Source organism: Crocodylus siamensis, chromosome 1 (assembly GCF_052110815.1).
Source record: "Crocodylus siamensis isolate JL-2025a chromosome 1, ASM5211081v1, whole genome shotgun sequence".
Classification (NCBI taxonomy): domain Eukaryota; kingdom Metazoa; phylum Chordata; order Crocodylia; family Crocodylidae; genus Crocodylus; species Crocodylus siamensis.
In genome coordinates, this window is record NC_143395.1 from 183,318,536 (window position 1) to 183,329,893 (window position 11,358).

The 11,358-nt window shown below is 42.5% G+C and overlaps 1 protein-coding gene across 15 annotated transcripts in view; it reads left to right on the top strand.

The window, feature by feature from the left end:
* The window catches only part of CEP68 (centrosomal protein 68), a 30,726-nt gene that overhangs the window by 2,639 nt on the left and 16,729 nt on the right, over nucleotides 1-11,358 (top strand). For 4 of the 15 annotated variants that reach the window (XM_090050758.1, XM_090050747.1, XM_090050700.1 and 1 more), the window contains one exon: nucleotides 9,821-10,261. In XM_090050758.1, coding sequence (XP_089906884.1) covers nucleotides 9,872-10,261 — 390 coding nt within the window. In that variant the 5' untranslated portion in view covers nucleotides 9,821-9,871. Of the gene's footprint in view, nucleotides 1-2,838; nucleotides 2,925-4,817; nucleotides 5,000-9,820; nucleotides 10,262-11,358 lie in introns of all 15 variants that reach the window. The other 11 variants (XM_090050709.1, XM_090050717.1, XM_090050727.1 and 8 more) reach the window with 5 other exon arrangements.

Consider the following 11,358-nt stretch of genomic DNA (forward strand, 5'->3'; position numbering starts at 1 on the left):
TTAAAACAATTGCTTTTGTTTACCCTAATTATGTGTTATAAATTTGAAAGGGAAGTGGGAGAAAGGAAGTTAGCAGAGGTCAAGGTGAGAGAGTGGTTATAATGAGCCATAAAAAAACACCTTGTTAAGCATGTGATTTTTTTGATATCCAGAAAAGTCATGTATTTTTGTTGCTAGGCTACTCTTCCAGAGGAATTGTGTACATTTCCTTTGAGGATGTAGGGCATTGAAGCGAGAGGAGGGCTGGTGGTTCTGTGGAAAGCGTTCTCCCACTGGTGATACTGGGAATACTCCTCTCCTTTAATTCTGCTGTCAGAGTTTGTTCTGGTGCGTAGCTGTTGTCTGGTTTCACACAACGACTCTATCAGTTATTTTGGTGGCTCAAGCTGAAGATAGTCACCTTGTGGTATTTTTCAGTGGGCCCAAGCAGATTTAAATAGCAACATCACATTGGTAATGACCCAACAACAAAAATAGTCCTAGAAAAGTACTCTATATTGACTATTCTTTAGTCAGCTAGAGTTTCCCAAAACTGGTGTATTAAGATCTGAGCCACTCATTGTTGAATATACAGTAAGAGCTGCTCGTTGTTCATATGTTGATTGGAAGAGCAAAAAAGAAGTAGCAGCAGCAGCATATAAAACAGAGAGAAAACTAAAAAAATAATCAAACAGCGTGTATTTACAGAGGACAGGAACCTGCTGAACGATCAAGTATTGGGGAATCCAGCATCTCTGGAATAGATTACAGTTCAACAGATGTCTTCTTTATTTATACTTCTGGTTTTGGGCTGTGTATTCAGGGGACACCATTTTTATGGACCAGGGAAATAGTATTCCTCTTTGCTGATCCGATAGTCAGAATAATGCCCATTCAGTTCAAGGGCTTTTTAGGATTAGAAAGATGTTGACATACCAGAGGACATTCAGGGAAGCAAAATAAAAATGATTAGGGGGTGAGAGGGATTGTAACATGGGTAGGACAAATAATTAAGCAACTGGGACAATTCCAGACTGGGTGTAAGCAGGCACAACTAATAGAATTTCACTTGCTTATGCCAGACATGGATTTGGATTTCTTTGTCCTGCTTGTATAAATAACACTTAAGGAATGGTGCTCCCAGTATTTGAATAAAGGAGAGAATAGACTACCAGTGGCTTAGGAGGTGTCCATGTTTGTTACATATGAGGATCCACAGTTAAATTCTGTGGGGATGTTTTTGTGATGGAGAATTAAAAAATACTTAAACCAAAGGCAAAACAGTGTAACAGGGAAAGCACGACTCTGCCAAGTGCTATAACTTGATATAGGAAGTTAGTGCATGGTACCTTTATGTATGCCTAGAAGATTAAATTTTAAAGATTAGTGATCATGGGTTTGTTTTGCACAACAGGCAGTTTGACCTGGTGCCAAAGGAAACCGCCTACTCAAAATAATTTGGTCTTGCTATAGAGAGAGAAATGCATCTCTCTGAAGATTTTCTGAGTGTTTAATTACATATAGCTAGGATTTAAATTGACGATTTATCTGTATAAATGTTTGGATAGTATTAAAATTATCTCCAAAACCAAAAAAAAAATTTAAACAACCATCAAGTTCACTAAACCCTTTTTTATCATATATAACAATCAATTATTTATAACAACCATCCACATTAAAAATGTGAGTGAATACCTGAAGATACCAAATCTTAATATGACATACAAATCCAGTCTCCTTATAAAGTATTAAAAAAGCCCTGTAGATTTAAGCTCTGTGCAATACCTTGACTTAATTCTTGGATTCTGGAGTTTTTATATTGTTTTGTTAATTTGATGCTGGTATCTAATCATGTTCCTTTAAATTAATTATTGTGGATAAGTTTAAAAGTAATAGATTTATTAACTGACAATGGATTTTTCTATAAAGGAGTTGCACTGCTATTTCTTGTGAATAATTTTGAATATGTAATTTGTTTGGAAAGTGTCTAATAATATTGATTTATGGCAAAAAAAAGTGTATGCTTATAGACCTGTATTTGAGGAAGATCCATATTTGCCCTAAGGACCTCTGCATATAGGTTTAGATACTGCGCTATGGATGAAGTGCAGGTAGCAGAACTTGGGGCAAGTGTGACAGATGACTTCAAGACTATATTTCACTTTCCTGATTCTCTTGCTCCTGCAGATAGCTGGTCCTCCTTCACTGAGCTAGAGTCCTGAAGGCTGCAACCAAGAATTTGTGTAGCATAAGGGCATCCCAGCAGTGTAATCTGGCTACCTGTCTCTTACCTTGATCACAGAAGGGAGGAAGAGAAGCATAAAATCATCAGCTTTCTCTCTCTGGTGCTACAGAATCCTCTTTTACAGTGGGATGATCCTTCTAGGGCCAGAAATAAAGCAATTGTTTTATTTTAGGGTCCACATATTCCAGTGCTGCTTTGCAAAGCGGCTGTTTCACAGAGAAAAACTTGTCCTGCAAGCTGGAGATCTCTATTTCAAAACAATTTTTTTGTTTTGCTGTTGTGAGTGTAACATCTATTTGGAGCTAAGGTTCCAGATTAAATCAAAGGAAGTAAAGCAAAGTTGCCCCTAACCACTGTGATTGCATGGGGTGAAAAAGCATATGAAGCATATAAAATTGCATTGTGCAGGAAGAGCCAAAGATTTTCTTTAGTAAACATCAAGGAGACTGGTGGCTTGGTATTCTTTTACCTCTTTCCCTTCAGTCTGTGTAAACTGGGGGATTTGGAGGGGTGTATCTTGTTGCTTGTATCAGTTCTGGTTGGCTTTCTGTGCACTGTGCCCTTAAGGGTAAAGACGTTCCCTTCCCCCCCTCTTCTTTCTCCTGTTGCTGCAGAGACAGCTGCCATTTGTGGCCTCCTGGACCTGCCATGGAGACGGTGCTCAGTGTTCTCCCTGGGGAGGCTGCTTGTGTTACTCCAGGTTTAATTGTTCTCTCCCTATACAATAAATTCTTTCAGGCTGAAACGTGTGGTTGCTCCGTGCATGATAAAGGCAAGAGCATGGCCCTTGTATGCTGAGAAGCTAAAACGGGTCCATCCTAATGAGAACACTGGGAAGCTTGTCGCCTGCCTACCTCCTGCTTCCCTGCACAGTGTGGGAGGGTGGGGGCTGCTTTCACCTGCAGTAGTCCTAGGCCCTGTGTCCTGCAAGTTAAGGCCCTGGAGGACTGGGCATGGGGGTAGGGGAGGGACAACAGGTCCCTGCTTTCCCCTGTGCAGTCTCTGCCGTCTGCTTGGGGTGGCTGCAGAGTACTCTGTCTTGGTATTAGTTGGTAGCATCTGCTGCATTGGTGCAAATGATTACACAGGGTACAAAGCAGTAGAGGGTCAGACCAGATTAGGTACTGCCCCTTTCAGGGGATGGGACAAAGCTGTTGACCCAGTCATTCAGGTGAGAAGGGCAAGGGGCTCAAGTTTCCTTATACTCCTTAGCCTGGGTAGGGAAGATTTGTTTCCCCTGCACTTCTCCAACACAGCCTGTTGCAGAAGTTTGCTTTGTTATTATCATGTATGCTTTGAAGGCTGAACTTCCATTTTACCAGCAGCCCATGTATTGGGGGCTGTGGAGCTTTAATGCAGCAGGTCGTAGAGGATGGGCCAAAATACATTGTGGGGGATGAGGAGGGGAGCAGGATTAGAAAAGGTCATTCTTATTAGGAGGGGCAGAATGTGCTAGTCCTGCATTCTCCCGGGACTGCTGGCCAGGGTACAGAAGAAGTCAGAGCCTTTGCTGGGCAGCCTTACTGGTGTGGAGCGTTGTTGGTTGCACCAGAGATTTGCTCATGTTGGTAAACTTCAGCTGTGTTTCCTCCTGCTTCAGCTTCCCTCTTGGTAGCAAAGATGGGAGTGCTAGTGTTTTCATTGCAGCATCCTTAACTGCTGCTTTGAGCAGGGTAGTGGCACAGTCTGAATATACCAAAGTCCCGCCTATACTGGCAATCCCACTGGAGGGGCTGTGACAGCAAGAGACTTCCTGCACCTGCTGGGACAGAACTACAGCTACTCCTTGCTTAACGTCATAGTTATGTTCTTGAAAAATGCGACTTCAAGCAAAACAATGTTAAGCAAATCCAGTTAGTTAAGTCACAATACTTACCTGCTAGCAGGAGGCAGCCAAACAACATTTTAACTGAACATTGTGTGACTTTCATAGATTGTTAGGGGCTAGAAGCAACCTTGTAGATGAGCAGGTCCACTTTAAACAAGCATGTTGTCTAATACATCAGTGATGCAATAACAAAACAATGTAAGCTGGGACGACGTTAAGTGTGGAGTATCTGTACGTTCCTTCACTCTGTGGAAGGGGTTAGGGAGCGTTACACCACTGTGATACCCTGTTTCATCTCATTTTGCCAGCACAGGCCTGATTAAATTCTGTTAGATGTATACTAAAGATCTGGTTCTAAAATGGCAAAATCAAGCCATGTTATTACAGGGTTAGCGGGTTACAGTGATATTGTAGGTGATGCTGTTGATATAAGTAGGCTGCGTAATGAAGGAATTGTCAGTCTGTGGAGCGTGACTGCCTTCCTTTTCTTTATGGTGGGGTCTAGAAAGCTCTTCTCTTGGAATCGAGGGTTGCTAAAAAGAAAAGGTCAAGAGCCACTGCTCTGACCCATCTGTGATTGGAGCATAAATGAGGCCCTTGGATTCCTTTGCATTTGGGAAGCCCAATTGCCAGGATTCTGTCTGCAGCTTGTGTGTATGGGCAGAGGGTGAAACTGAGGGAGGATTTTGGGTGCTTTGCCTTTCTGTTATGCATTTGCAGGATCTGGCCCTTGATAGTCTTGTTTTGTTTTTTTAACATACCCAGAGGCTGAGCGATGGGTGCATAACTAGAAGGCAGAAACGCTTATAGCTGGGATGGCCTGCAGAACAGATGAGAAGTGACGCCAGACAGATGGTTGTGTCCCTTCTCCCTGCATTTCTCACATGGCTGACGGGTTCACAGATGAAGGCAGAACAATGACAGTTGACATCTTTTAAAGAAGTTTGGTAAATTGGGAAATGTTGCAAGGGGTTTCCCTTTGGCGCTGTTGAATGTGCTGTCATGCTTGATTTGTGTAATGGGGATGGGTTGTGATTTGCAGGTGCTGCAGGCGAAACTGGCTCAATGAGGGCTGCTAATTTAAGGGAAAATAACTCTAAAAATGGTGTTAAGTTCCCCCATCTTTGAATTTGCAGTTAATTTGTTGCTGGCTGTTCTCCTTTCATCCATCCCTAGTACAGCTCTTGTTGAATACTAGAAAAGCTATTTGATTAAAAGGTTGATTAATACGTTGCTAATAGGCCTCTGGTTCAGTTTGATGTTGCTAGAGGAGTGTCAGTATTCATGAAGCCTTGAAAATTGTCTGACAGATTCAGTTGAATACAAGTTTGTCACAGAGCAGTGTACACTCTGCTTAATTAAAATATTGGCAACGTCAGTTTCGGAGTTCAAATTTCCAATCCTAGATAGTTCTCAAAGAATGGGGGAGAGGGGAAGGGGGACACACAAGACTTGGCATTTTAGTCATTTGCAATAATTATTAATCTTTTGTGACGCTTGATAGATTAGCAAATGGTGGCATTGGTTTGTGAATGCTGGACAAAGTCAGGATTACCTAGCTACTTTACTGGGTGAATTTTATTCTACCAGTTCTCCTGGTTAGGTAATTCTCTAAATGCCAATTGCAGTATCCCCAGGCATAACATTGTTGACAGTGGTATGATTGCCTCGTGCCAAGAGAGGTTGCTAAGAAAGGTTGTTAAAATTAAATTTGACTATCCCTGTGCTGTGGTCTTTTTTTTTTTTAAAGATATATCTTTCATTTATTGGCTGAAAAATTCCACCGTGTTCATTCCCCACAGTTAAGATTTTCCCAGGTCAGTTCAGATACAGCTAAACTAATTAGTGGGAGTTTAAAACCAGCAAGCACGCTTGCTAATTTAAGTGGCTTCTGTCATCTGCAAGCCGTTGTTTATGACTTTCTACCTGAGGGATAATGGAGAACTGTCATTTTGGATGCCTAATAACCTACTTAGCTGTGTATTAGTGGGCAAGATTGATAACTCGTGTGATACCTTTTTATTGGATTAATAAATTTTAAAGATACACGAGTTCTTGGGCCAAAGTATTTTCCTTGTTCAGTCATGGTCTTCACCGTGTTGAACTGAACTGCAATACAGTAAAGGTTAGTACTGTGTCGTAATAAAAATAATGCTGGTCTTTTCCTGATTTCTGTTTGTGCTGTTGGGGCGTATCTGTACTGGATATGGTTGACAGGTAAAGAAGCTCTTTGTTATAAATAAACAGTCTTTGCCCTGGAGATCAGCCTGCAGGTTTAGAGCTCCATAAGATCTTTCTTGCCAGCTTGTTTACAAGACTTCTTGGGACCTCACAAAGCCAATTTTGCTAGACCTGCCTGAAACTTATCCAAATCATGTGGCTGCTGCTATGTCCGCACCCTTGAGCTTTGAGTAGGATGGTATAAAAATAGCTGAGAGCTCAGTCTACTGTCTGCTTGGACTTACATGGTTCTTACATTCTCAGAATGATTGATTGATTTTTTTTTTTAAATGGAGTGATTGAGGGACTTTTTTTGTCTAGAGAAGTAACTGCTGCAAGAAATTTCATGTATATGAAAAGCAACCAGGATGGAGCAGGCTGAATTCTCATCTCTGTGACGCTGGGGTGAAGATGGTATGTCCCCACCAGTGTGGCTGGAGCAGAATCTTGCTCAGGGTGTGCAGTAATTTATTCTTTTAGAAACCTGACATAAAAGGCAGCATGCAGCTGCTCCTGGGACTGAGCTGTGACTCAGACTTGCAGCTCCCCTCCTTCTTTGATAGCCCCTCTCCCCCTCAGCCTCTTGCATATACAGATCACATGACACAGAGGAAGTTTAAACCTCTCGACTCCCCTTCCCCGACATATAAGGTGGCCCACGTCTGAGCGTGCAGTCTTCATGTTTTAAGTACAAAACTGTCTATGGTGCCTCCCCCAATATAATATAAGTACCAAGCATTTGGGACCAGGCGATTTTCCCCAGACGGTGTATGCAGGTCTGCTGTAGACAGAGGAAGAGGGTAGGAATCCTTTGTCCTCAGCAGCGTCCTGCACGCACATATAACATGCAGTTGGCCATGCTGTGGGGTTAGGAATTGACTGGCTGAGTGTAGGTGGGGAGGGAGCAGAGTGAGTGGCAGTAGTGGTAGGTGGGCTCCCATGCCCAGGGCTCCAGTCAACCTCCACTACTCCAAAGCCCTTTGGTGCCTAACCTTTCCCAGAGCTGTTCTACAGATTACGGCACTTAAAATGTCAGTGGCTGAGTACAGTAGAGCTCCAAGCCCTTGATGTCTCTGGGGGACACGAGAGGGTGAAAAGCAAGGCAAAAACCTCATTATTGTTATTAGTATTATTTAGATGTGTTTTCCTCCCTATCCAGAAAGCCTCAGGGTGGGTTACAATAAAAGACAAATAACCCACAAGGTAAGAAACAACAACAGACTCCCACAGCAACTCCCAAATGCTCTGCTCTACCCTACCCACTCCTTATAGGAAGTTTCTTAGTTTGGTCAAGGGTGGGGTGGTAGTGGTGTTGGTGGTGGGTGGAATTATGTCTTTGTTCAAGTGCCAACCATCAGTTTGTTGCTTTGCATCTCTGAGACATGGAACCAAGCCAGGCAAGACCAAGTCTGATATTCCTAAGGTAGGAAACAGAGTCTTTCAGCCCTTCTTTGTACAGTGTCAAGAAGCTCACAAGGGCATTCCCTTGCTGCCTTTGCTCAAATTGCATGCGATTGAAAGAGGGCAGAGAGGGTAGCAGTTTCAAAGGGAGAACTTGGGAGGGAGAGGGTGAGGGAGAATGAGCGGCCTCTGGGTGGCAAGCTTGGGGCTCGGCCCAAGTCCCAGAAGCACCTGCTGGCTCAAATAAAGTCATAACGAAAGACCCTGGCCCTCGTGTTGCAGTTACAAATCCAAGCTGCTGACACCTGTTGCTGCTGGCGTGAGGCTGCCCTAAAACCATTTAAACTGTTTTTTTCTACTGTTCCAGCCAACAACTTCTCTCTTTTGATTCATGAATAGTCACTCACAAACGCAAATCAGGAGAATTCATGACTGCTTGTGGTTTTGTTAAGTGGCTTTTTCAGGCAGCAGATGCTGAGCCCAGGCTTGAACTTGTCCTGGCTTGTGGGTGAATTGAGCAGCACCCAAATAGGAGAGAAATTAATGGATTTGCAGGGTTTTATAAGAAAAGCGCCAAAGCAAGATGAATGGCCCCATTACAAAGAGTTTAGAGCAGTAGCTGGTTTTTGCTTCTTGTTGAATGCAGTTTCTGCAGCAAATAATTATGGCCACTTTTAAGTTATTAGGGATAAATTGGATAATATATTTTTAAAAAGCTGTAAAATTGACCCAAGATGTTAAAGTTCAGATCAGGATCCAAAATAAGAACGGTTTTGTTTCTAGGTTTTACCATCTCCTTTTATAACAGTAGAGTTGCAAGAAATGTATTATCATCTTCTTTGCATATTGAAAAATAAGGGTTCACAGTGCTGCTTACTGAGCATCAGGCCCAGATGATGAGACCAGTTTAAAAATAATTTTAAAACCATATGTTTAAGGGCGCTTTCTATTTTCCTTTTCATGTTTGAGACTTTTTCAAGGTTTCTGTTTTCTTTCTTCCCTCACCCAGAAGGTCTAGAAACTTATTTTTCTCTGTGATGAAAGCTGAGATTCTGGTGTTCATGTACTCACCTGGCTTCATGGTTTAGGGCAGTGATTCTTTAACCAGAGTGCTGCTAGATCCTTTGAACGATGCTATGAGGCATGAGGAGATAGGGAGATAAGCATACACTCAGGCTTGTCCATGTCTAGTTGATTCCCTATCCTCATTCAGGCAGTCTGCAAGGAAGTAAGCACTGTAATATCTAAATTAGTTTTGGAAATTGGGTGGGACTCACTTCACAAAAGTTATTTAGGGGCGCTGTGGGCCCCCAAAAAGTTGTGAACCACTGGTCTAGGGCTTTAAGAAGCATGCTGAAGGATTTGCAGGAGTGTCATGGGATTTTTTTAACCAAGGGTGATCAGTAACATAAAGGTATTGGTTGTACAAGCAGACTCTAAGAGGATGACTTTTTATTGTTCTTTACTTTTTCACATTTGGGTGACTTTCAGTCCAAAAAAGTGCACACGTCTCTGTAAAGTACTGGTCTTTCCCATCCCAAGATGTTAGGGGTTCAATTTTCTCACCATTCTATACCAGAATGAAGAGTCACCAGAAAAAGATAAGGGATAGAGATACTGGAAAACAGGTAGAACATTTTTAACAGAAAAATCATTCCCTGTGTGACCTCAGTTCTAGTACTCAAAGGAAATCTCAACACTTTTACAAGATAAGCAGGGGAACAGAAATTCATTGGCCTATGGACACTAATCACCAGGAATTTAACACAGACAATGACTTCATGGTCCATTATAATCTTCCTGATGCTTGCTAACCCCTACGCTTCACGGATGATAACAACCTTACTTAATAAGCTTTTGTTCAATCTGCTTTTTAGCTCTACTGTGTCTGCTTCTGTCTCAGAGACCTAAGGAAGGGTACTATGATACCCAAAAGCTTGCCTTTGTTTATACCAGCCATACAATTGGTTCAGTAAAATATATCACCTGCAAGAATTTTTTCATGAAAATGATGCAACTGATCTTTTTTTTTTGGCCCAGGACAGATTAAAGTTTCTTAGCTGGAGGGTAAAGTATATCCAGTTTCATATGCTAGTTATATAGAGATAGGGAGAAGGAATTATTTTTTTTGTATATATTTCTTTCAGATTCCAACGCTGCATAAATAGAATCTTTTGAAAGGAAGAGGGTTAGTATAAATGGCCTTGGATGTGGAAAAATCAACTTCTGAAGCCTCGCTGAATGTGCCATGCCAGTACAACGGTAGGTGGAACTGCAGAGAACTGGACACTGACTACCCAGAGTTAGTTAGCAGTATGTGCCAGTTCTTAGACGCAGAAGAAGGGAAGTCCTCCCCAGAAGGAACTGAGAGTGCCGCACTGGATGGAAGCAGTTCCCCTGTAACTGGCATCACCCAGCAAAACCCAGGCTGCAGTAAAGAAATGTCTTTACTACGCTCTTCCAGGTTGCCCAGAGCAAAAGTGAAAGCAAACTATGTGGAGAGATGGCCATTAACTGCTAGACACATTTGTGGTACTGATCTACCCCACTGGGTTCACGCCACTGTTCCCCACTCAGGAGGACAGCAGGTGAGCGGGTTTGATATTATTGATATTACAGCAACGCCAGAAGTCTCCCCAGTGAGAATGGGGCCTGTTCTGCTAGAATGTATTCATGCAAAAGTTGAGAGACTACTTAAAAAACTCTTTGGAGCAAGGACTGAGTAGATGAATGGAAATGGAAGCACAGGGAAAAGCAACTTGTCCTGGGTCATCCAGAGCCAGATTTATCAGAAGGAGCCTAATGGCCTCCTGAGGCCTTGACCTTCATCCTGTCTGCTAAGCTGTGCTGACATAAACCTGCCATGCACACACATACACTGAAAGAAAACTCCCCTCTGATCACGGTGTATAAAAAATTAGGCTCTTGAGTCCTTGCCTAATAGATTCTGAATAGTTTGGGCAGCTCCCATTGCCATTATTTATTTAGGAACCCCACTCCGGGCACCTCAGTTTGAAAGCATTAGTATTGGAGAGATGCATGTTGGCACGAGTCCTAGTGGAAACATTTCCCTCATTCAACCCTCAGTCTGGTGGTTGGAAAGGTTTTGCTGCAGCATTTTATCGTAGGCTATAATGGTAAATACAAGTTCAGTACACTGCTCTGAGCACAACAGACCAGTGCTCTGTGATCTGCACTGGCTCCCTGTATTCAACCTCTTTGGGGCTGAATTCATGGTTTACTTTTTAAGTCATAAAGGAATAAATGGTTTGGGACCGAGTTCTGTTATATTCCTGCTGTGGAAGCGGGCAGAGATGCTTCAGCTGAAGCTCCCTCAGTCGGGGCAGCTTGGGGGGGCAGCCATGAGCAGGGCAGTCTTTCTGAGGGGTCCTCTGGGTCTATCACAGCCCATATTCATTTTGATTTTGGACATACTGCAAAACCTTTCTTTTGTTTGCCCCTTTAAATATAGTGGGAGCTGAGATAGGTGTATTGAATGGAAGTCTGTTGTTTATATATATATTTCTTTTAAACCTAGGGCAATGGTTCTCAGCCTTTTTAGACTCAAGGCTCCCCTTGGAAAATGCCAGCTCTCACCTTTCTCTCATTTTCTGACTATGGAAAAATAATTGAGCAATGCTTCTGTTGCAAAGAACTCAGAAAAAACCACACCGAGTCAGAATCT